Below are 26,548 nucleotides of genomic sequence, written 5' to 3'. Positions count from 1 at the left end.
AATATTAAAAACAACCTTTAAAGTTCACTCAAAATATGCAGACCAAGTTTCTTGGTAAATTTATTAACAAAATGATAAAATAAATAAATACAAATTGATCAATTGCTCCTAATATCAATTTTGTCTCACGTTCCCTACAGTATTTCTAAACACTGCATACAAACAACTCAGCACAGGCTCAAATACATGAGAGAGGTAAGAGAACCAACCAATTCACTCACAATGTCAGGCGAAAAAGACAAAGCAAGAGTTCTGTAACAGAAAGAATTCATAAAAATAAACACACTCCTTTTTAAAACCATTATGAAAAATACAAACAATTTTACAAATATTTATATTGTGTAATAAACAATTTACACAAAGTTCAGCACACCGGGTGAACGTTTCGTAATTACTCAAATCGCTACAATGCATCTTGTGTTTCTTTAGTGGAAGATTTTTTTTCTTTTCTTTTTTTTTTGCACGCGTAAACAAAAGTACTCCAATTTAAGAGTTGACTGCAGATGAGGTAAAAGACACACATGTATGCTCAGTCATCCACACACACACACACACACACACACACACACACACACACACACACACACACACAGGAGGTGAACAATACCAGGGAAGTTACTGTATAATGAAATGCATCAACAATACTAGAAGGCCACATTCATGACTGAGAATAAAAAACAAACATGTGAATATGGAGGATCCAAAATCTAGCAGGTTAATGAGATGTACAGCTGGAATGAATCCGTAATTAAAATGTTCCTATGTATGCATTAAATCTCTCATATTGTAAACCCTAGAATATTACAGTGCACAGAAGAATGACTAATGCGATCCAAATGTCTACAAAAATGAACAATGTAATGCTGTAAGCTGTCAGACAGAAAAGACGTGATATGTATTCATGACATAAAAGGCTTCCTTGTAACAAAATGCACATTTGCAGTCTCTTTGGGTATTCTGATTACAGAACGTGAACTTGGGTCTGTTACACTACTCAGGCCAGTAAGACATTTTCTTCACTCACCATCTCCCCCCTCACAAAAACAAAAACCCCCAGAAACCTATAATTCAGCATGGTACATGAAAGTCATTAAAAAAGTATATAGTCCACCGATCATGAGATGAGATGAAATACTCCACGTTAGTACAAATGACAAGGTCGGAGGCATTTTGATTACTCCTGCATGTAACCCTTACAGTGTTTGACTTAATCGTGTGCCAGAGATCCCAGAAATGCCACAAGCAGAAGTCTATTTGTTCATCAATAAACACAGCGTTTTATGAGACGCTCAGCACGCGTGTATCGCTTACTTTGTTCTGCTTTGTTTTAAATCTCGCTGTCAGCAACGGTAAATGAAAAGTAACAAAATAGTTCTGCATAAAAGTCCTACAACTTAAATTCAAAGCTAAATGCATATTTAAAAGAGACACCAAAAGATTTCTATAAGAAACAGAACAAAAAAAAACAACAAATAAATAAAATGTTTGCATAATTAAGTGCCGTTTGCTATCGAACGGAATGGTGGCATTTCTGTGGGTTTGCTGTGAGCTTGCCGGTGTTCTTTGATCGTTCCTAAGTTGCCAAAAGCCTAAGCTGAATTTGAATACCTGATAATCTTCATCTGGAACAGAAACAGAATTTGCTGTATTAAGTTCTTAATAATCAGATGATAAACAGTCCCAGGTATTTGAAAACAAACAAAAATAAAAACACTCACTGAACCTCAACACAGAGGCTCTACACTACATAGCAGTAGAAAATATGGAATATGAAGATGTGAGAAGTGGGAAAACTTGAGAGATTAAGTCCTACTCTTATACAGCATACTAACCAACTGACCAAAAATATTCCTTGGTGTACCTTTAATACTAATGGTATCACTGCTGAAAGTGCATAAAATAAAAAGGTCCCTACTTGCGTGTTATCATCCCCACAAAATGACTTAAGCCAATAAAAATAAGTAAAGATCATACTCAAGTCAGATTTTACCACTAAAAAAAAGCACTAATTTTGCCACAATAGATTTTTTTTAACTTGTGCAATTACTATGATTAATACACTATTGTTATGGGTGTTAAAAAAACCCTTAAACTTTAAAAACCCTTTTAAGGCAACTCCTTAACCTGAACATTATCACTTTAAGCTTCTGTTTTAAAAGGGAGAGTGTGAAACATCTGTCAACCACAGGCAGTGAGAGAGAAACAGACGATCACACAATTAACACCACGTTATTATTACACCCAATCCTACTCTTGACCAATTAGAATAATAATAAAAAAATAAATGAAATCACATCTTGTGGCTGTGCTTCTATTTTAAGGAACGTGAACGGCAGAGCTGTGGTAATATACTGTAACTAACACGGAAACTATATCGGAAGAGAATGGAATAAAGGCACTCTAGGGCACCTGTACAGAAAGGAATGGAGGCGTTAAGAAAAAAAACAACAAAAACCCTTTCACTCTCACGATGCACTAGACAGTGAAGGGTTTCACAAGGCCATAAAAAACAGCAAAAGATATGTCGAGTCGTCATCACGTTTGCTAGTCCTAGCTGAGGAACAGAAGTGTAATGGAACGCATGGAGCTGATTTGTGTCTCACAGTCATGCAAAAGGAACTGCAGCATGCTTCCGACGGAAAAGAAAAACCTTGTCTGTCTTACACTATGTTAGTTTGGTTACATCTTAGTGAAACAGTCTGAAATCACGAGGCCTGTTCTGCTATGCAAACAGCAATAATTGTGCAATATAATTTACATGGTATAATGAATAAAGTTTTTCGTTAAGTAATAGACTAATGATCCGTCAACGTAGCACACATGAAGATATGTAAATTTGGAAAGAGTTGATGTAAACATGTTTGAGGTGCCAGCTGTGTAGTACCATGAATGAAGACATGACTAACCCCAGTGCAACGTACAAATGAATGCAAGAGAAAGACGGAGTCGGTGTAGAAAAGGTAACAGGGCAAGACGTGTCGGTCTAGGGAAGGTGGAAAGAAAGGCTCAAAATGAAGTCTGATAGGAGATGCCTCCACCTGCAGGTGAGCAAGCAGCATGGCTTCATTACACATCCTTAGAACAACAACAAAAATATCATCAGGTGTTAATTAACAAATAAGCTTTTAAATAGCTGTTTTAAGCTTTAAGTCTTTCAGGGTGTTTTGTTTTAGTTGTTTTGAATAAGCTTGTGCTTTAAATCCAGGGTTTTCCATCTTTGTCTTTTTACTAAATCTGGCTCCAACATCAAACCCTCAAGATTAAGACAGTAAATTGTGAAGCATTATTGTTATGTATGTATGGTTACTATTCAGGAGGATTCAGGGAAAGGAAGAAAGCAGTGGAAATGTATGTACTCTTTACTAGACATAAAATATGTTAACATCTATTTGGGATTTAGAGGGAAAAAAACAAACATTTGGCAGTTTAGAATAATAAAAAATAAAACACTCATTATGCAATGCCCTTTTGCTTGCAACAAAGAGCTCCTTGCATAAACGATGCCAATTTAACACCTCGGATAGCAAATGACTGTTTTAGGAAACAGAAAAGCACTTATTTTTGTGTGAAGACTAGGAAGACCTGAATACATTTTGCTATAAACAAAAAGACAAAAATACTCCTCAGACATGAACACCTTTCTCCCATCAACACGGTTTCACACACGGATGCAGTAAAGACTCACTTCACCACAACATCTTTGTCCTTATACTCGTCAGATGCTGTTATCAAGAGACGCAGTTGTATTCTGTCTTGCCACAACACACTAGACGTCATCTTCTGATGTTCAGTCTGAGGCGCACTTGATATGGGACTTCCTTTCAGCCATATCGTTCACGTTCTGCAGCTCGTATGAAATGAAAACAGGATGGAGAGATCGGCATTTTATAGTCCTGATTCAGTCTAACAAATGCCAGTGACTTCAGAAGCCTTGGCGCTTCCTTGCGCTGGCGAATACTGATGCGATTTGTCCCCAGCTCAGAAAAAGAAGCTTTTGGTTTAGGAAGGGTCCTCTCAGTCCTTGCTGGGGGACACGACGAGGGTGGACAGAGCATGCAGTCTTTGGACATGTGTGACCTGCCACCCTCTTCCCAGAGAAAAGGAAACTAAGACAACTTAAAACAATCCCCATGAGTTTCAAGGGCAACTGTTGCAGGCACACACTGGTGTGATGAAATATATTCAGTTATCCTCCTCCTTCAATAGCAATTCAATTCGGTCATGTTTTCTTTTACATTTTAAAACAGTCCGCTAATTGATATGACACTGTGTCATAAGCACCTTTCTACAACATTTTGTTGGGCGTATTCGTTGATGAGAACCATGATTAATTCACCTTGGATGCAGAAGCACTGTTGACAGTCTCTCACACTTACACCTTGGAAAAAAATGTAGTTAAAATGCACATATATATGTATAATATATATAGATTGGCAACTTGGTGCACCGGTGCTGGATGCAATAAAAGTTGTTTTTAAATGTTTGGGAGAAGGAGAGGTATACTTAGTTGAGCCAACTGGGATAAGACTCATTTGGAGATGTCCACGCTGTTGAGAGCCACTGGCAAAAGCTGTTGTGAGATTTTTCCACTGTTGCTGTTCTTGCCATGGTCCTGATCCTCGACGTCCATCTTGACTTCATCTTCGCTGTTGCTGGCATTGGGAGTTGTGTTTTCAGAGTTTGTTATGGTCTCAGGACTCTCTCCCACCTCTTCAGAGCACTGAGAGTCCGTTCCGCCATTCTCTTTGACCTCTGTAACTTCTGTTGGCTTCGCTTCGTCTCTGACTGCCGTGTTACTGGCCTGCGTGACTCCTGATTCTTTCGGCTCTGCCTCAGGAGTGACAGCGGCGGCCGAGTCGGCCATCTCTCCCACCTCAGGCTCAGCCTGCACCTTGGGAACCATACCAGCAGCAGGGACCTGCGCAGCAACTTGGGCAGGGTTCTGCTCAGAAGCTGATGGCTTGGTGCATGAATGAACTGTAGCCTTGGGCTCTTGGCAGCCATCAGTCTTGTCTTCAGGGTTGTCCTCCTGGTTTGCACCAATCTCTATAGTCTGAGAAAGGTTAAAGCTGTGTATGAGGCGCACCAAGTGTTTCACTTTCTCCAGTGAGGCCTGCATTTCCTTCTGCTGAGCCAGGATGCTGTTCTTGGTCTCCATGCATTTCTTAAAGAGAGAAGCAAATGGTGTTATTTCTGAATTTATTAATAAAGAGGGGCTAAACTGGACAGATGTGTATGGGCTTGGAGAGAGAACAGGACACATTTAGGCTTATGTGAAAGGCACGTGAAGCAGAGCATCAGTACTATAATATGTTATGACTAGGGCTGGGCAAGTTAACGCGTTTTTTTCGCGTTCACGCATTAATTAATTAACAACGCCGACAATTAATTTATCGCGCGTTAACATACTTTTTATTTTGAAAGTCCGTTGCTCACTGCGTTCGAATACACATAGATAGACTGTAATAATACACCGGAATACAACACAAACCATGGGTCACAGGAGGGGTGGGATGTTTATCAGTAGGCTACTGGCTGCTTGGGATGAGTGTCATCACACGTCTCAACCAATGAAAGCAATTGTTGTGTGCCTAAGAGAACTACAGCGCGAAACAAAAATATCTGGTGCGGACAGAAACATGGAAAAAGGTACCAAAATCTTAAATAGACATTTTTATTTTAAACCTCTTCCACACGGTGGAGTTCATAGAACTAAAGCTATTTGTAACCACTGCAAAGCTGAAGTGCGAAGTGGGTAGCTACAAACTGCAGGCCGATTAGTATTCATCAGGACAGAGGCTGGCCTCTGGCACAGAAGTACTTGGCCACATCTGCAATATCCGTACCCTGTGAAAGGTTGTTTTCTCTTGCTGGTCATATTGTACAGAAGAAGAGAGTTTCTTTGTCATCTGAAAATGTGAATGACCTTGTGTGTCTTAGCAACTGGCTTGGTGCAGATGAGTAAGTAAATGTAAAGTTGGAAGAATGGATACATGCAGTTAATTTTCTCCACACAATTAATGGACATTAATGTTTTATTTATATGTTAATGTTATATTTAATTTGATTACATTAATGTTTAAGTTAGTTACTGTTTACTGCTAATTTTTAATTTTTTGTTACAAGCCATGTTTCGTTAAAGCCTGTGTAAAGTTACTTTGTTTCAATGTACCTGTAGGCACCTGCAGCTTATAGACATGTGTTCAAAATATGTTCAATTTATGTTCAAAATAATAATTTTTTTTTAAATTCAGTGGGTGAGGCTTACATTCAGGTGCGCTCAGTAGTCCCGAAATTACAAACTTCATTTGTAAGATGCAGTAGATAAAAGCGCCTAATAAATCAATAATCAGAATGATAAACAAGGCCCAATCCTGCATCACCAAAATATACCTAAACTGGTCTAATCCATGCCTGGTCTACCATTTATGCATACTTACCGTTATAGAGTTGCTGAGCTGCTTGACTTTTTGTTCCAGTTGCTCTCGCTCTAGTTTGAGCTCAGTACTCCACTTCATTAATTTCTGCTTTTCTTCTTCTTTTGCTGACAAGCAGAAACAAACTGAGGTTTTTATGTGAACAATTTCTTACTTGGCTAAACAGATGAGAGAGAAGAAACCTGGAGGACAGTTGCGTTAACACGACAGTCAAAAATGAGGGCTTGCAAAGAAATAATCCAACTCCACTCTTCTCTCGTAAGAAACCCAAACAAAATGTAGACTGAATTTGTAAACTGACTTGTTGCATCTCGAATCTTAATCTTATCAACATGAAGAGTTTTTACCTTCTTTATACGCAATGTAGGAATGTACTATCGCCAGGGTCCCTGGCCAGGGAATGGCCTCCTCTTTTTTCAGTATCTGAAATGAAATATGTTGTTAGCAGTGGCACAGCACTGAGGGATATTTAGGGACACCAGAATAACAACCCCCACCCCCCTTCTCCCAGTGATCAACTGCTAATGGTGTAGTGATGAACAAAGAAAGGAGTTCAATGAGAGGGTGCTGGATGCCAGCTTCCATTTATATGATGAGTAAAATAAAAGGACAATTGATATAAGACCAAATGGAAAGTTACAAATACTTATAAGCAGCCTTATTTTTTTTTGTTGTCTTGGTTAGGGGATGTAATTGTGATTGCTGTAATTGAAACAATAAGAGAGCGCCCTGGTTTTTGGTCAAATATTACATATTACTGTAGTTATATGTTTCGATCCTGAGAGTTTTGAGGTTAGCAGGATTCAATGCAGTCAGATTAACGAGATTGGGGATCTTCGTGCCAAAGTGATGTAGTTTACCTGGTCTTTACATTTGGGACAGATCCACATGCCTTTAGGAATATTTTTGAGGGGCGGGTCCAGGCAGTCGAGGTGGTAGACGCGTGAGCATGTGTCGCACATGAGCAACTGGCCACTACGTCTGCACACAGTGCAGAAATCCTCATGGATGTCTCCCTGTCAGGAAGAACGGCACGGGTCAGTACCACCACCCCTCTGTGCCGGACCAATCAAATGGGGAGAGGGCAGGGCGGGGAGGGAAAGATCTGACTACTAGGTTTGCTTATTCCTAAAACTATAGTTTCAATTATAATCCAATATTTAATGTAAATCCAGAATAAATATCATCTTTGAATAAATTCAGATCAAATCTGTGTAGCAGGTGTCGGAAACGATCCTAACGACTATTAATAGGTGTATTAAAGACAAGGTTTACAGACAAAGGAAACAGATAAAGTAGCTGGGAAAACAAATCTGAGAAGCAGTCATGACATTTTAATAATTAAGGAGATTAAAACTAATTTCTTTTTGACTAAATAACAAAAACATATGATTAAGAATGTGCATGGAGGACAGTCTGTTTTTGTATCTCTGAGGGGAACAAGGTGGAGGATGTTCCTCAGTGCACCACTCCACTCCACTACAGTACGTAATGTTCAGGGCAGGTGTAAAAGTACGGTGGGGCAGTCTGTGGTATACACTACTGTACTCTAGAGCAGAGTGAAAAGTGGGGTAACCTCTGTGGTTACTTACATCCCCGGAGCTGGGGCTGGGCTGAGGGAGAGAGTGGGGGTGGACAGGGAGGGGGAAGCCCCTGAGTTCAGGCCGCTCGGCGGCTGGGGAGGCGGGGTGACTGCTGGATGGGGAGAGCAGGGGGTGGCAGCCCAGCTCTGGCCCTGGTGCACTGCTGCTGTATTTGGGTGGGCGACCTGGGCGAAAATGAGACAGACGAGAAAAGGAAAAAAAAAAGAACAGAAAAAGATGGAGGAGGAGGGGGAAACAAAAAAAACAACAACAAAAAACAAAAGGTGAAATAAAACAGATGATACATTGGTCACAACATACCTTTGAAAGGGGGTCCTCGTTCGCTAGCATGAAAATGAAGGAATTAAAGAAAGCAGAGAAGGAAGGAAAAAAGGAAAGGAGGTCCAGAAAGCAATTAGTGCACCAGACAACAACTGCATGCAGGGGGTTAGATTGGACAGAGAGAGAGAGTACAATGGAATACAAGAGAAATAGATACAAGAAACAGAAAGAAGGAAGGAGGAAGACAAAGAGAGCAGCACAGAAAAAGAGCCCAGACACACAGAACCATTCACTCCTTTGAGCATTGTCAAAATCGATAAGAATCAAATCATGCAGCTCTATCCAATGAAAAAGATTTATCGTTTGCTCCAAAGTTAATGAGAAATGAAATGTGTGTTTTTTGTTCCAGAAAGACAAGCCAAATCCCTTCCACTATAGTTAAGTGGGTTGACTTGCAGAAAAATGGTAAGGCAAATGCACAATCAATGTTAGCTCTTATCTGCCAGGAATACACTAGTTTAGCAAGTTAGCTAGTTTCTATTCAGGTCTGGTGGTGGGCTAATTAAAAAGAAAGAAAGAAAGAAAGAAAGAAAGATAGGGTTTTGCAAGCTCAGGAAAGAGGATACAGCTAGAAAGAGCAGTGCCAAGAGGATTCCTAGACTCTTAGAGGTCATTCATTTTGAGTGGTCAACACTGTAAAACTTTAAGAAGCATGTAAAAGCAGGGGAGGCAGACAACCTATGATACAACATACACTGTAAGCACAAAGACAAGAAACAGCTGTCTCATATAAAGTTATTCAGAGCTAAAAGTGATGCAGTGAGCCTCAGTGAGCGTTACTGACCTCTCTTCCTTGTTCCTTGATGGAGAGGAGTGTTCAGATAAGTGACGGCACTCTTTTTCCTCTAGGAGGTGCAACAAGACAAATTTAGCAATTAGAGTAAATATTTATGAAACCACAAAATGGCCACAAAAAATAAAGCCAAATGCAAAATGATCAAAATGCAGCATGCTTCTGGGTGTGTGGCAAATTCACTTGATTACAATTCTGGTGTTAAAGTACTGAAACAGTAATGTACATATATTTCTAGATATCTGCCAAATAGAAAAAACCCACAATGCAACAGCAATAAACAACTGTGGCAAAAAAACATCCTAAATAAATGAATACACAAATAAGAGCAGAATAAATTGTATTGTATGTCTGCATCCATTTAGTATATTTTATACGATCAATCCAAACTACATACTGTACATCCCTATTTTACATGCACCAGTCTCCCCCTTCTGGTAGCTCAGTGTAATGACTGAAGATATGGCATGGCATATTGATTGGTGGTGAGCTGAATGTCCTTCTTCCCTGAACTGTTGCCATAATATTAGAACACCACAACTAACTATTAATAGATCGTCTCTGTATGCTGTAATATTATAAATTTCTCTTAACTGGAACTAAGAGGTACAAAACTGTTCCAGCATGACAGTGACTGTGTGTTTATGTAATGGAACATAACAGGTTCATGTATTTTATGACGATACTTAAATATACTACAGCATGATCAGCACTAATCAGACTTTATGTCCTAATAAAGAAATACAGGCAATGTGTGTTACACTTTTGTCACTATAGCTTTCCTTTTTTTTAATATAACTGAACAATTGAGCGTTAAGTGCCTTGCTCAAGGGCCCAGTTCGCCTGGGACTCAAACTCACAACCTTCACATTAGTTCTCCAATGCTTTAACCACTATGCTATAACATCCATGTTGGATTTTTGGATCATGCTTTTGTCAAAGCAGGAGTTAATCCAACAGTGGGTCCAGTTCATACAGCACGTGTATGTACGTGTACACAGAACAGTATCTATACCTCTGGCTCAAATACTGCTCCGCTGTACACAGGATTGGCTGTCGTTCTCCTTTTCCGTTCCTGCCTTCGGCTCTGAATCTCTGCAACACAAAAGGGTGTCAAAGAAATAGATTTGTGTTTGGGGCGACATTTAACTTCACCGGAAACAATGTACCAATGAAAGTATCCGATTGATCCGTTTATGTCTATTGGACAGTATCTGTGTTTCACGGAAATGTCTCTAATCCAATTCAATCAGCCTGTGGGACTGTACTCTGTTTTAAAAGACTTGGTCTTTTTTCCTCTTCTAATGGGCCCTCAATGAAAACAGCAGAGAGGGAAGTATCCGGGGAATAAAATGACACGTATCATTCACCTACTCATAATACTGGATGTCTTCCATCATCATCATCATCATCATGTACATAAAAAAACCCCAAATGAGTTTCAGCAGATCAATTGTTTTCTTTTAAGCTTAAAAGAACATCCAAGGTAAGAATTACAGTTCTTCTATTCATGTGAGACCTTTTCTTTTTTTAAATGACCTACAATTTGAAAGAAAAAGGTTTTTAAGAAGGGGAAAAAAACAGACTTCAGATCTGGTGTGACATAAATCACCAGGTAGCACCTGTAACAGATGGAACAAGCCCAAAACAACCTGTAATACCAATCAGGGAAGCTTCTGTAAAAAAAAGGTACAATTACTGCCAGATTCTTATGTAAAAATAATACAAGCTGGTGGTGGGGTGGGGGTGGGGGGAATCCTGTCGTAGATAAAACTTACCTTCTAAATGATCGTGTGTGACCAACCCAAGAGACACCATGAATGCAAGTTTCTACCAAGAAGAAATCATACATGTAAGCAAGTAGTAACAACTAACTGATGCACAAAATGGTACAGATCCTTGATCAGTAAAGGTCAGATTATCACAATACCTGTGGATTTTCCTCTCGTTTAACTTTAGGCGGAGATACCGGAGGAGACGCTGAAGAAGGGGAGCTTGTGAGCACCTGCTCTGAAGCCCCCTGAGAATTCACAGTCTGACAGAGAGATATAGGAAAGGTTAAGAGTTGGAATTTAAATGACACTAACTTTGTCACTTTCAAAGCTACATACATATCACTTAAATGTTCTCTTAAAACTGGATGGATAACAAAAAAGGGAGTTTAATGTTGCTCATCAGTGGTTAAATATGCTATTAATATGCAGCCACAAATGCATCGCTGACCTTTATGTCTGCGTTTAAGCTGCTGATCTGCAGCGTCTGCATCGGGCCACCGATTACGATGCCCGTCACATGACTTGTGCTGGTTCCTGTAGAAGGGATGGTTTTAGGGATGGCGCATGGCTGGCCGTTAACAATGCGCACTTGGTGGATGTGGCTTGGCGAGGTGTGTAGCGCTGACGTTAACTTGGTAGTAAGCATGACCGGTCTCTGGAGCAATTGTGGAGCAGCCATCATCGGAGGAGGAGGTGCAGGGGCGATGGGCACGTTGTTGTGAGTGGCAGGTTTCGGGCGAACCTGAGAAATAAAGAGGATCGAGTTAGACTGCGGGTTGTGGTGCACACACACTATTCTGAATTTCTGTGGTATAGGTCGTGTCTGAGAAGATCCCATGCCTTTAGCGACCATCATGCTAATGTGTTAGTCCCAGGTAAGGCCAACCAAAGGGCTCTGATAAGTAAATCAATACTGAGAAAGAGCAGAAATCCTCCATCTCCACGAACAGACAGAACAAACGCTAACCATTTCCTGAGGATTTAACCTTAAGTGTGTTAAATTTCGTATCAGGCAGAAGCAGACAGCGCATAAAGTCCATGAGTTTCAGCCATGATGACGCTTTTTTTGGTCCCCACGAGTCACTGGTGGTGAAATTTCTTTAATTCTTAAATTAGTCTGTGTAAATTACTTTTAACAGGTTACATCCACTGTCTGGTCATTAAATTTGGTGCAAACTCCACTAATATTAACATCACAGAGCCCCAATTAGCATTACAAGGTTTTTAGTCACAAAAAAAAAAAAACATCCAGGGACAGCCAAAGCATAATAGAACTTGCTGAAAGAAAAACAGAAAGAAAAACAACCCACTGAGAAGGGCAGAGTGCAAACGACACAAGCAGAGAAGAAAAGCATTAGAAATGCTTCCACAGAAACATCCTTAAAGGGAACACACACACACACTGCAACACACTGGCAAATACACTAGCTGCAGAAAACAGTAAGGTGAATGGAACTGAAACATGACTGCAGCCAGTGCTGGGTTAGAAAACAGGACAGTTAGAGTTATCGCAGTGAGCCGTGTACGCCTAAATCTACCCCTATGGAATTACCCGTAACATGTACACATCTTTATGACCTGTAATAAAACACCACCTACAGTATGATAACATCATTAATTAAATATCACATGTTTTGTAGTGTTAAAGTACGTGAGTTCAGTTTGAAGTGTCCGGGTCAAGTCTTCATTTTGTGGTTCTCAAATATGTATAAACTCCGAGTCTAAACCTATTGTGTGTTGTTAAGAGTTCCTCTAGTGGCATCAGTGTTGAACTGCACACGCTGGGACAGGGAAGGGGGTGGGCGGATCTTACAGAGACGCACCTGTGGCAGAAAGGTGGGTCGAGGCGTCAGTCTAGGAGGAGGGACAAACTGGGGAACTTTGATAGGCTGAGCCGAGGTGGTGCTGGCCTGCACCTGTGACAAAACCAGTGCTTTATTTGCAACCAAAATGCTGAGCAGATTTGACTTTATTAGTTGTTTGGGGAAAATATCAATAAAAGGAAATACTTTTTAAGTCTCTTAACTACGATGTGCAATTTTTCTATTCTTTTTTCCCCCATTAAATTGTCTCTTTTTTTTGGTTTTAAATCACAGATGAACACGAGCAATCACCACAGCCGAGCACATCAGCAAAAAGTCATTGCAGTCTTGCATGTAAATATATTATACATCCTTTTTTATACATAATGCATGATAGAATTTATAGCTAAAGGAAATAATGCAAACTGTTATAGAAAACACTTAAAAGAAACCCCAAACAACAAAAAATTTGAATTGACCTGAAATTAACGTCACTGAGTTTGCTTGCGTATATCAGCTAAAGGAGCGAAGGGTGTTCCGATTCTCAGAGTAAAAGTCTGCTGCTTCTTTTATCGATTGTTCTAACATTACTAGAAAATTTGTTTAAATGAGTGACAGGGAAGGTCCGTGGCAGGATTAGCACTCTTACTCTGAGAAATGAAAAATAAGGCCCTCACTCTATCAAGGAGCTTGCACAGGGATTACAAGAAAAATGATTTTTTACACTCACAACGATAACGTTCTTCGGCACGACTCGTGACGCAGCCTCTGTGTCCTTACTGCTCAATTTGCTGGACATCTGAAGGTTCACTGGTGCATTGCGAGAATCAGAGGTCAAGGCAGGCCTGGGGGTATTGCTGATGGCAGTGACCATGGCAACAGTGGGGCGTGGCGCTGTCACGGATGCAGGCATGGTGGAGGCGGCAGCTTTCAGTACCAGAGGTAGAGTCTTCGTGGTGATGACCGGTGTGACTTGCAGAGTCTTCTAAAGTGGAAAGTTGAGACACATTGGAAGGACGAGGAGAGGAATCACAACAATAGGTTGATATTAGACACAGAAGGGATATAGTGGCACATGCTGTTTACTGCATACACAAAGCATAACTCAAACTGCAAATTATTCAAGATGGAAAGTAGCGCTATTGAAGATTAAGTCCATAAGATCTTATTATCAAGTAAGAAAGATAACATGACATACTGGTCTAACACATAGAGGAATATTTTTCTACACCACACATTCTAAGAACTTTAGTCTCTTATGCCACAATGATTTTCAAACATTTACAGCTGTTATGTTATGAACAAAACATTGTGTAGCTCTTTACTGTTCCTGTTACTACATCATAGAAGCTATAGTCAATCGCATACCTCTCTTCTCTCTGAAAGTTAAGACAACAAAATGCATGTCTTTTTAACAGAAACTGGACAATACAAAGTGTGAAAAACATTAAGCGCTGCTACTGGAGATGCCAATAATAAATGTTTTTTTCTTACAGAAAGCTTCACCATATTACTATATTATTACACCAAGCTATTACTATAAAAAAGTTATAAACCAAAGAACTAACATATTAATTTGTGCAAACACTATTACTAGGGCTGTGCTAAAGGGAAAGTTAATTAATACCTTCTGACCAATCAGACTTAATTCGAAATTCTTTTGTGTTTTGGTATCAGCAGTATAATTAGCACAAATGATGGTGGTGCTCAGTTGTAATTGTGGTACTCACAGTAGAAGGTCAGGACTGTAGTACTCATGAGCATAGGATGCAGGTGCTGCTTTACCTGTGGAGCTGCTTTGTTGTGAGGAGGCAACGTGGGCTGCTGCTGAGGCAGACAGGGTGGTGAGAGTATCATGGCTTTGCCGTCTGCCACTGCCTGCACCGTCTGCAGCTTCAGCTCTGGCTCCTGCTTCACCAACAGCTCCTTTCTCAGCTGTTCCACCACCTTTTTCTAGAATGGAGACATCGTTTCTTGTCTTTGTACCATGCTGCATCCCCTATTAGTTTATTCAAACATATAAAACTGCCAGTATTCTCTGGGTTGTTTTAGGAACTGTAACCCCAGTTTGTGTTCGGCTGAGAGACAGTCACTTTGAAAGACCCTTCAGGTGTGAAGCAGAGTCACACACCTTCAGAGGGACCTATTCAGCAAAGGATGCCAGAGGAGTTCAACCCAGACACACGCACATTAAAATTCAGCTCACACACAACACTGCCTCAGAGACTGCTGGAGAAAAAGCACACCTCTGAGAAGACTGGAATAAAGCGAAAGCATGGGAGCACACACAGACAGACAGACAGACAGGCAGACACCCACGCACACCCCCCCGGACAGACAGACACCCACGCACACCCCCCCCGACAGACAGACACCCACGCACACCCCCCCGACAGACAGACACCCACGCACACACACCCCCGACAGACAGACACCCACGCACACACACCCCCGACAGACAGACACCCACGCGCACACACCCCCGACAGACAGACACCCACGCACACTGCCCGACACCCACGCACACTGCCCGACACCCACGCACACTGCCCGACACCCACGCACACTGCCCGACACCCACGCACACTGCCCGACACCCACGCACACTGCCCGACACCCACGCACACTGCCCGACACCCACGCACACTGCCCGACACCCACGCACACTGCCCGACACCCACGCACACTGCACTCACACTACACCAATGCACAGTTTAACCATAAAGGAGTAACTGCTCCCAGTTTAAGGCCATTTATCTAGATACTATATACATCATCAAATTTTATCTAAAAATTACAATTACAGATAAAATCGAAATCTACTTGATCAGAATACAGACAAAAACAAACCACTAGTTTAAAGGGACGATGACTTTATAATGCACGTCCAAGTCACGTCACACAAACCCTTAAACTTAAACAGCTTACTATTCTATTCTATAGTTTTCACTGTGTATATTCTGTGTATATTCTATACACTGTGAGTTGTTGCATTGCAACACTGGGTTTCACAACACCTCGGTAATGTGGGGTAAAAGACATTTTTGGGGCATTTGCATGTTTATGCAACTTGTTATAGGCCAAGAAAACAGGAAGAGCAAATTTAGCAGAAACCAGCAAAAAGATTTGAAAGTGAACCCATTCACAACACCACAGTATGATAGGGTATGGCTGAATTTTCTATACACACACAACATTTTTCATGTGCTAAAAGTGCACACTCACACACACACACACACTTTACAAGCTACAGCAGAGGTTACATGACAAAAGCTAAAAACACTTGCATTACTTATAAACCAGAAATATAATTAAGCATTACCTGTACTAGTTTTGAGTGCTAATGTCATATTGTAACATGATAGGCTGCTCTAAGACAAAGCAAGATACTTTAACTCACGTGATTTTATCTGACAATTGTGAGATACTTTAAATTTAGCCAAGTGCAATCCAGCTAGTTGGTCAGCCCACTAGCTGCCGTTGGTGATCAAAATACTGGCTGTTATGGCTACAATAACAAATTCATAAGAGACAGACCTGAAATGACCCGTGACAGACGCAAGCTAGCTGACAGGAGGACATGGAGCATCTCCAAGTGGTGCACTGATTTACAGAACTTTCATTAAGCATGGGATTTGTAATAGATATAACAGCGCTATAAATTGTTTATTAGTCTGCAACGATTATCGATTTAAAACGTCAACGTGTCCCTGTCTCTGAAACCACAGACTCTTTGAAAAAATGGGCATTTATCCATTCACCTTTAGAACTCAACCTATTCGCTAATTCAAAGGACCTTAAGACAGACTGCATGGTATATAAAAAGCAGCAGCAGAGGACAAAATGTCCACATAAGGACATGCATGTTTTCCTCCAGAGAACCCGTGTTCTTACTATACAGCTGATTCAGCTCACAATCGTCTCAGCGTGTTCGGTGCTAATTACAACAAAACACTGTGATTAAACTCTCAGACAGCACGTCTGAGTACTCCAGTGATAGTAATACCGCTTTTATATGAGCGCTCAGTAACAGACAATATCTGTGGAGTTTAGCAAACTGCCCTGTGTACCTGTTTTTCACTCAGAGCAGTGATCTTGGCCTGAAGTTCATGAAGCTGCTTCTTCAGATCAGCATTCTAGAGGGAAAACAAAGCAAAACCAGCGTGTGTGGTGTTAATGTTGGGGTAAATGAGACACAAGGCATCACGTGTCCTCAAATAAAGAATTCTGAACAGATTTACTAACTTTATTTCAGTAATTATGAACCTTGAATAAGCCTTGGGACAGTTAAGGGAAGTGATAGCAGAAGTAAGGATCAAAAAATAAATAAATAAATAACAGTCAGAACAATCATTAATATACACAGAGACTGAAAATAGTAAAAGTGGCCCGAGTTTAGATTGTAAACAAAAATCAAGGTTGCAGTTTTACACAACAAAGCCAAGAGTATGTGGGCACCTTACCATTAAACCCAAATGTGGAGCTTCTCTAAAAAAATTGGAACCACACCATTGCATTACAATTTCCCTTCTCTGGAACCAGAGGTGGGAAGTAACGGGGTAAAAAAACTTTGTTACTGTACTTAAGTACATTTTTCTGGTATCAGTACTTTACTCCACTATTTATTTTTCAGACAACTTTTTACTTTTACTCATTACATTTTTACACAAATATCTATACTTTTTACTTCTTACATTTTCAAAACGGACTCGTTACTTTTAGTATTATTTCTTCTCATTGAGTGCTGTTTCCAGCCTATCATCCTATCACTGTGCGGCCTTTTCCCCATGTGACTGGTGTACTGTATTATTTACTGGCTATCAGACATAGACTAAGGATAGCGGAGCTAACAATGAGCAGCACGCATACAAAAGGAATGGCTAATGTTAATTCAGAGGGAGTCACCGATGTTAAAATAACTAACAACGAGGACATTCCTGAACACACATGGCCATATATGAGGGAAATGTTTGAAATAATCGGCGTCAAAAAGGATTCCTGGCGAATGCGTTGCGAATTGTGTCAACCAGGGGCGGTTCTAGCCCGTTATTAGGGTGGCTTCAGCCCCCTGTCTGTAATCTCAGCCACTCTAAAACTATAAGGATAATTTTTACTTTCATAAATAAACAATAAAAATTACGGTAAAATGCAGGACATGTCGTCGATGGGAAAGAAAATTATTTATCAGTTTGATCCAAGAGCGATTTTTTTAACTTTGCTTTCAAAAGTGCATCTTCAGCTGTCTGCTTTATTTGAACAGAAAAGCACAGGTACGCGCAGCGTGCATGCTCAGTCAGAGCTGGAGGCTTTTATCTATAACGTTAATCGGCGGAAAGACGCAAAGACGGCAATCAAAAGCAGTGAAATTTCACTATTCTTATTACCAGAGTTGTCATATAATATATAATATAAAACTCTTCTTGTTTTAAATTCTCACTGAGGGCTAAACACCCCTAAAGATGAAATCCTAGAACCGCCCCTGGTGTCAACCCAAAAAACACGAAGTGCTTAATTTAATTAACATTAATTTTGTCATTTGTAAAACATCACAATAATTTTGAGTTGTTTTCAAGGACAGAGCTGGAATCTCCCTACAGTTTGGGATATGACCTTGGTGACATTATATTTCCAAAAGTATTGGGTCACCTGACCTTTCCTGCTATATGTGGTTGTTTTCTGATCTCATCCCTAATGAACACCTTTGGGATGAATGTGAACGCTGACTCCACCCTACCTCACCTACATCAGTGCCTGCCTTTCGTAACTCTCTTGTGGCTGATGAACACAAATATCCATCAGCACACTCCAAAATTATATATTCACACACACACACACACACACACACACACACACACACACACACACACACACACACACACACACACATATATAAATAAAACATGACGTCCAGTTACCAGCATGACACTAAACAGGTAGTAGTATCTGCAACTTTTTACTTAAGTACATGTCAGAGCCCATACTTCTTTACTTTAACTTGAGTAAAAGAGTGTAGTCACTACTACTACTTTTACTGGAGTCTTTTTAAAAAATGAGTATCTGTACTTCTACTTGAGTAAAGGATGTGTGTACTTTTTCCAACTCTGTCTGGAACTAAGAGGCTCAACACTGTTCCAGCATGAAAATGCCCCTGTGCACAAAGCACAGAGCTCCATGAAGACACTATGTGTTACGGTTGGAGTGGAAGAACTCGGGTGTCCTGCACAGAGCCACGACTCTGACTCAACCCCACTGAACACCTTAGGAAAGTACTGGACCAACAACTGAAACCCAGATCTCCTCACAATGAATGAACACAAACCCCCAGAACTACACACCAACATCTGGAAAGAGCTCATAACAGCAAAAGGGAATACATTTGGAACGAGGTGATCAACAAGCACATGGTTAGGTGTCCACAAACCTTTGGCCATGTAGCCCATCTCCATTACTGTTCATGTAAACCGGGTTGAAAATGTGAACGTCGCTTAATTCAACGTTTACAATAATACATTATGTAACATTCAAAAACCTTAATTTAGTTTTCACACTAGATTCTTGTTTTCATGCCACTGTTCTTTAAAGGTGGGGTCTCCATTGTTTGAGAAATGCTTCAGAAAACTGCGTTGGGCCACCAAACAAAACAAACGTGTAGCCAATGAACAGAAAGGGGCGTGTCTTGTCAGTATGGGCGGAGAGAGTGTTCAGTGCGCATGTGTGACATCAGCAAACAGCGGTTTTAACATTGACATGGAGGATAAAAACAAAGAAAGAAAGAGAAGAAAGGCTTACGATAAGGTAAGAAGTAGGACGTGTTAATATATAGATCAGCTTTCCAGCGCTGGAGAGAACTGAAGGAGCGGAAAGGCCTGCGATGGGACGCCGAGGTTGCTTTTTTCCTTCTCGATAGGCGAGTAATGTTGGTTTTGCTTTGTTTCACAGGACTAATAAATGCCGTCCTTTGCATGATTATGCTTGTGTGTCATTTTTGCTTGTTTGTTTATCTACAATCGTATTGTTCTTCCCTTCAGCTATGATGAAGACACATTTCTTTCCATTAGTTGCCTGGGTTGTGTATGTATGTGTGGGCGGAGCTATCAATGCAGGGGTGGGACCCATTTGGGTTAGAGGCGTGTTTGTTTTGGTGATTTCGAATGTAAAAACTTTGCTTTCAAACAACGGAGACCCTGCCTTTAAGTGGCTAGCAAGTGGTTAGCTGTCTTTAAAACATCGTTGTAAAGTGGTTGTACTGTTTCTTTCTGAAATAAACAAATACTTTGTAGGAATATGGATTCAATCAGAGGATTAACACAGTACAAATATTATCAGGCTGATATAACCAGCTCCCTGAACACTCCTTAACAACCTGCCTACTATGGGGCATGTTTACTGGCATTACAGGTTCTTCTGCTGCCAGACATTCAAAAAGGCAAGTCGCATTTCAGCAGCTGTGACACACCAGAGTTTCTGACCTCAAATTGGATTTATTTGCCTCCAATGACAATTCTAATGACAGTTCTAATTCTAGAGCTTCTAATATTGACAGATTAAGTAGCCTGTAGGTGAAGAATTGTTTTATGAACTCATTTACCTGTGGGTCCTGCTTCATTTGTGCAACAAGTTTCTGTAAGGAGAAAAGAAAAAAAAAAAGAAAACTGTCAAATTGTATACGACACTGATCATCAAAATGCGACAGTGACAATCCTGAACACAGAGCATCAGCAGCACCTGCAGGACAACTCTGGTACAGCATCATGATAACCTGTACCACACAAAATAAAAACCATGACAGCCATCTAAATCATAACAGCATGCGATTTTCACAGGGGTAGATTTAGGAATGAAACACAAACAGAACATAACTACATATATTTAGAAAGATTCCATCTAATTTAATATTTAAAGAGTTTTGAAAAAAAAGAATTATAGGTCATACAAAGTGTTGGTACTTTATGCACACAACAATCCGTATAATTGCTATAAAGCATCTGTAACTGGTTGCACTGTAGCAGTCTTCCATCCCTGTACTTTCACACTGAGAGTGCACCATGTCTCATTAACCCAGAGTTTGTTGAGTACACTTTGAGCATGCAAATACTGAGCCTTTAAAGCTAGGAGCCCAAGACTTGGCAACAATGTTCCCGCTCTAACAATAGTGCTGCCATGTCCCCGAACTACTGTATTTATCCTGCTGAGGCATCTATGTTCATTCTTTACTTGCTGGAACATGCAGTTCCCAATTATACTGCTTGGAGAAGAAAGTGTTTTTTCCACACTAATAAATCCACACATGTATCTTCAATATTTACTGACTTATAGAAAATATGCCACATTTAAATCCATATGCATCAGCTGCCTCCTAGTGAGGACGAGTCAGTTCCTCCAGGTCCTTACAGTAACACACACTGCTAGAGTCATTAACACATGTCTGGAGTGTACTCGAAACACGACAAGACAATTAATGGTCAAGAGACAAGGTCTGATTTAAACCTTCTTCAATACGAAACACGATAAATCAAATGAATATAATGAACAGCTTCCTACCTGATGGACTTGTATTTCCACTTTTAGGGCCTCCTGCAACGTTTGTAATTCCATCATTGGTCCAGTTCCCCAGCAAGTCAGTCCCAGAAAATATTTAGCCTGTAAAATATTATTTATTTAAGTGAAATCAAACATGTCTCATACAGGAAACAACTGACACTCATTTTCAGGAAGGGTTTAAATGGAGACTAGCTGAGATGTTAGACTAACAACATTGACGTGTGTTAGTCAAGGTGTTTCCCCACACACACAGAAAAAAGGATAACATGTAGAGTAATAGTATTTGCAGCTATATATACACATATATATAAAATGATGTGTGCGATGTACAGCATGCGTGGTTTTGGCTAAGCACAGCAGCAACGTGTGAGTGAGAGGCAGTCTTACAGACATTCACTATCATTGATTTTGGTGTGTGAGGCACTGAGCCAAAAGAACAATTATAACTGAAGCTATTACAGAACTCACCAGCTGGCAATGAGACTGGTATCCACTCACTCTCCAACTCCCTGCGCGTGCACACACACATACACACACAATTACACAGTGAAAGAGAGACACTCAGCCTATGGGACAGCACAGCACTCATCTCTCATCTCATTACTGTTGCGCGTGTTGTAAGCCTGTAGTTTTACTACAAGGGGGATAAACCAATCTGTTACAGTAACTCTAATATTTTTATTTGCTCACATGAACCATGACCTTAATGTCAAGGCTTAATTGTAGAACTTCTGCAAATGCCAGATTTATTGATACTGTGGCTTTACACAATTTGCAACCAGAAAAAGTGTTGGTAACTTCAGTGCTGGTCCTGACGTATTTACGGCACAAACACAGTAATATGAAAACACATGAAATCTGTTCTCTTTCTCACTCTCATATACAAAAATCTGACATATGAAAAAAATTTACCAATCGTTTAATCTTTACTAAACCACATTTTATAAAAAAGCGTAAATGTAAAGAGCCCTGTTCGTGTGAATGATTACCTAAGTTCATGAAAACCTCAGGCATTTCTAATCTAAAATAATGATTAAAATAAAACTGACTTTCTAACGGAAGATGCACAAACATCCACCGAGCAGTGAGCTTGTGTCGAATTTAGGGAACACTGTTTGCTCTACTAGCCGGCTAAGGTAGTTAAAACATTGTACAATAAAGAAAAATTACAGCCTTGTACTAAAGAAATTTAAAAAAATAAAAAATGTACTGAGAAAAGAAACAGCAGACTAGCAATTAGGTCACTCTTGGATTTAGATATATATCGAGATTAGTTGAGTTTATTTATAAGAATTGTGAGACGAAGCAGGAGAATGCTGAAGTCACTAGTTCATACTCATGGTTTTTAATACGTTTTGTTTTAAGAGTAGGAATTGTTCCTGTTCCTTTTTAAAAGGCAAAAGTAATCCAATGAGTCGTTCATCTGATGTATGAAAATAAATAAATAAAACCCAATGTATTACGGATGATGTTCATCAATAGTACAATTTTAATGAAGTTCTTGAGAAAAGTGAAGTTGCACACAGGCCATTAATACTGTATTAATACAGAGCTGGGATACAGCAAACAATCTCACACCTCACCACCACAGACCAACACTTGTGTTATGGCTTTATGGTTATTTGTTCAAACATGGTGCTTGGCTGTACCAACATTCGTCTCGAGCTCGGCTAAACAATGTTGTCTGGGCTATTGCTTAAAATAAATAAATAAATCATTTAAAACACAAGAGGTTTCTGTCGCAGACATGTCAAGTAGGCTACTACACATAATCTAATGAAGGAGCTTCCTGTCTAAAGCTCTCTCTCATGTTGTTTTGGCACAAATCAGTAAGGGGCATAAAAGAAAATGCTACAAAAATCCTAGTGTGCAAGCAACAGTTGAGTCCAACTTGGTCAAGAAGAAGAAGAAGAAGAAGAAGAAGAAGAAGACGGCGACGACAACAACGACCATGAAGAAGAGAAGTGGACAAAACAATAGAGCAAACAAAGGACATTCAGAACATGTTGAGACAAAAAAATAACTCAGGTTAAAGCAGCTCCACTGTGCTGACGGGTTATTTAGCTATCATGTATTTATTATTTAAAAACCAACGTACACTATTTGGTACTTGTATGAGTACTCTACATGGTAAAAGCTTTAAAATGATTTAGGACACAACAGGACCTGAAGAACCACTCAACATGCTTGTACAAGGTCAAGAGCTTGATTGAGGAGTGATTATTTAAGTTACTACAGCTTTGGTCATTCTCCTCCAATCTCTCTTATCAACAAGATGTTTCAGCCTGCAGATCCTCAGCTCTTAGGGTTTTTTATGATACTGCGCACCGCTCTGTGTAAACTCTAGCGACTGTTGTGTGTGAAAATCCCAGGAGATCAGCAGTTTCTGAAATACTCAAACCAGCCCATCTGGCATCAACACCGATGCCACAGTTAAAGTCACAGTGATCTCATTTTTTTCCCATTCTGAGGTTTGAGGTGAATATTATCTGAAGCTCCTGACCTGCATCTGTAGGATTATATTTATTGCTCTGCTGCCACATGATTGGCTGATAAGATAACGGCATGGAGGAGCAGGTGTTCCTTATAAAGTAGACACCGAGTGCATAACTACCAGTTCATGTCTAAATGGCGTTAGCTAAGATTTAGCTTCAGTGCTACAATACACAGATTATAACAATCCACTTTACTATGTTCCGTTATTAAACTGGTTTTCCCATTTAAGATAACAAAACGCCATCTCTCTTCATTGTAGCATATCAGATAATACGATTGATGTGTGTCACTTAATGCCTCCAAATGTGAAGTTAAAGGTGGATATAGTCAATTATTTTATTCTACAGACACTTCTACAAATAACTTGGAAAGGTGTGTAGAACATGATTTAAAAAAGAAACAAACAAACAAAAAAAACCTACAATTAAGTTGTAGTCTTAGCAATAAGAGCGTCATGAACACAGGAGGGACTTAATCAAAGCCACATAAAGCATTAAAGTTATAAACTGCACAACAGTACATAACAGTGCACCTTACACACATAAGGGGTGAACAAATGCGCCCCAGGTACAAACGCGCCTTGTTTGCAGATGTTAGCTGGCTTCTCTGTTAGAAAGTACGATTGGTGGCCAAGTGGACATGTTGCAATTGTTCTTTTCACCTGATGGTGGCAGCAGATTGCATTAGCACAGGTAGCTAAAAAGCAATTAATATAAATTAAATTAATATACAGAATGTTTATTCAGTAATGGCTACAGAAAGAACAACATTACCGGTGAGAAGAGCTAGAAACCACTAAACTTGGAGAACTTATGAATCTAAGATTGGTTTAAAACCGTCACAAAATCTTTAAAGCCCTTAAGGATTTGATACACGTGCTGTAAAAAATACATTTTTGTCCAAAAAAATAAACAAAATGGTTTTAGAAACTTCAAAAGAAAGAAATGTTTAATAACTGTACACTTGGTAGGTTTCTATTTAAATGGAATCAAATCTGTGACATTGATCATTTTAACCACTTTGTACCTAATGCCTAATTCCCTTGTGTCTAATCTCTTATTAAAGCATGTGTTCAGATTACACTTTGATGGATTTGATCTAAAAAGTATCATGAGGTTTTGTGCCAACTTGTGGAGACGGTCATTAAAGCAAAACGAGGACAAAGAGAATCCTGTGAAACTCTGAAATTCATGTAAATACATTTTCACTCAAATTGTTGTCAGTAATATTTTTGTTATGGAAACCGTCATATTAAACCAGCAGTTTCACCGGAGCGATCAGACATTTGGAGCAACTTTGCATGCGTATGTTGTGTATATTGTGTAAAATATTATAATAACCAGCCCTCAGATATTCAGCTGGTCAAAATCCACCGCTGTGAAAAAGTCTTTACACCCCTGAAAGAGAGGGACAACAGGTACAACCTCAGTTACACCGCTCATAAAGGCGCTTTACAGGACATCTAAACAAAATGGAAAGTATCTTAATACAAACAAAAACTTAGAATTGCGTCTGACTGCATCAACAGGAGTCACATGAGGAGATTAATAAACAAACTACAGGGACACTATTCAGAAACATGCACAGAGAAACAATAAGACAAGTGAATACATTAGTCCAGAAAAGCCTTAGGTTTAATCTGGATGTCGTTGATCAAATTTATAAAGTAAAACAAACCCCACACAATCCATCACGCATCATGAAAACTCCATATGAGACTGAACTCATCTTTCTGCTGTTTACCTGTGAATTTTCCCCGAGAGAGAGAGAGAGAGAGACAGAGAGGGGGGGCAGACAGAGAGAGAGAGAGAGAGAGAGAGAGAGAGAGAGAGAAGGTGGCAGGAAGACGACACACCACCTAGCTAACTGAAGTAGAAACAACAAAAAAGTGCTCATCAGACAAGTGATCAGATGTTTTGCTGCATGAAACGTGTGTGTGTGTGTGTGTGTGTGTGTGTGTGTGTGAGAGATCCAGCAAGGTGCACAGGAACAGCTAAAGTTTTATTGGGCCTAAAGCAGCTCCCATGGATTGAGGATGATGCTGAGACAGAAAAGTGCACTTTATTCCAACACGGGCCTGGACTTCAAACTAAGCGTTTAGGGATTGTTTCGCCATCAGTAATAAAAGAAGACGAAATAAAGTTTCCCTTGTGAGTTGTGGGGTGGCTAAGTGCTGCTCTTGCTAGCTGAACCTCTTAACAATCTGCTCTGTCCTGTTACTCGGTTACTAGCTAGCTAGCTAACAGCAGCACAACTCCGCGAATATAAACACTCATTTTACACCTAACTGCGTTTACTCAGAAGTCACCAACTCGTCCCGGGTCATCAGGAACGAATAGATAAACTACACGAGCTGGTTTTATTGACGTAGATCCGGCTAAAAAACAAACAAACAAAAAAGACGGAGAAAGACACTTTGTCCGAAGAGACCGAGAGCGAATGAAAGCCTCTGGAGCTCGGACGCACTGATGTGGCATCGTGCTAACAAACGCTCTCCAGATGAGAAGCTAACTAACACACAGCTACAGCTAACAAGGCTAGCACTAGCCTGTAAATAACTGTATCGGCGGCTAACTGCGAGACGCGTGTTTTATAACCGCAGCAACAAATTTGCTTGAATAAACAAGATGTTTTTCCCCCTTCTTGATATTTACACCGAGCTCGAAAACGAAGTTAAATTCAACCCCTTTGGTTTCCACCAATAAGCTCTGCACTCAGGGGATAACACCGAACTCTTAGAATAAGGAGAAAGCAGCGAAAAGCAGGCGTCTACACACTC

At 40.1% G+C, this 26,548-nt stretch overlaps 1 protein-coding gene across 10 annotated transcripts in view; it reads right to left on the bottom strand.

Annotated features, from left to right (window-relative positions):
* Window positions 1-43: 43 nt before the first annotated feature.
* phf21ab (PHD finger protein 21Ab) overlaps window positions 44-26,548 on the bottom strand; it is a 26,810-nt gene continuing 305 nt past the window's right edge. The window contains exons 2-19 of one of the 10 annotated variants that reach the window (XM_027163972.2): window positions 21,742-21,782; window positions 21,274-21,372; window positions 20,321-20,353; window positions 16,803-16,868; window positions 14,518-14,685; window positions 13,463-13,717; window positions 12,754-12,846; window positions 11,379-11,672; window positions 11,086-11,190; window positions 10,934-10,985; window positions 10,778-10,831; window positions 10,171-10,250; window positions 9,147-9,207; window positions 8,030-8,205; window positions 7,298-7,453; window positions 6,785-6,860; window positions 6,441-6,544; window positions 44-5,164 (exon numbers count right to left, since the gene is read on the bottom strand). In XM_027163972.2, coding sequence (XP_027019773.2) covers window positions 4,529-5,164; window positions 6,441-6,544; window positions 6,785-6,860; window positions 7,298-7,453; window positions 8,030-8,205; window positions 9,147-9,207; window positions 10,171-10,250; window positions 10,778-10,831; window positions 10,934-10,985; window positions 11,086-11,190; window positions 11,379-11,672; window positions 12,754-12,846; window positions 13,463-13,717; window positions 14,518-14,685; window positions 16,803-16,868; window positions 20,321-20,353; window positions 21,274-21,330 — 2,466 coding nt within the window. In that variant the 5' untranslated portion in view covers window positions 21,331-21,372; window positions 21,742-21,782 and the 3' untranslated portion in view covers window positions 44-4,528. Of the gene's footprint in view, window positions 5,165-6,440; window positions 6,545-6,784; window positions 6,861-7,297; window positions 7,454-8,029; window positions 8,206-8,341; window positions 8,365-9,146; window positions 9,208-10,170; window positions 10,251-10,777; window positions 10,832-10,933; window positions 10,986-11,085; window positions 11,191-11,378; window positions 11,673-12,753; window positions 12,847-13,462; window positions 13,718-14,462; window positions 14,686-16,802; window positions 16,869-20,320; window positions 20,354-21,273; window positions 21,373-21,741; window positions 21,783-26,548 lie in introns of those variants that run through there. The other 9 variants (XM_027163974.2, XM_047819897.1, XM_027163978.2 and 6 more) reach the window with 9 other exon arrangements.

This window comes from Tachysurus fulvidraco, chromosome 10, assembly GCF_022655615.1.
Source record: "Tachysurus fulvidraco isolate hzauxx_2018 chromosome 10, HZAU_PFXX_2.0, whole genome shotgun sequence".
Lineage (NCBI taxonomy): Eukaryota > Metazoa > Chordata > Actinopteri > Siluriformes > Bagridae > Tachysurus > Tachysurus fulvidraco.
Note: the sequence above shows the minus strand (reverse complement) of the source record. Positions and strands in the feature narration are given on the sequence as shown.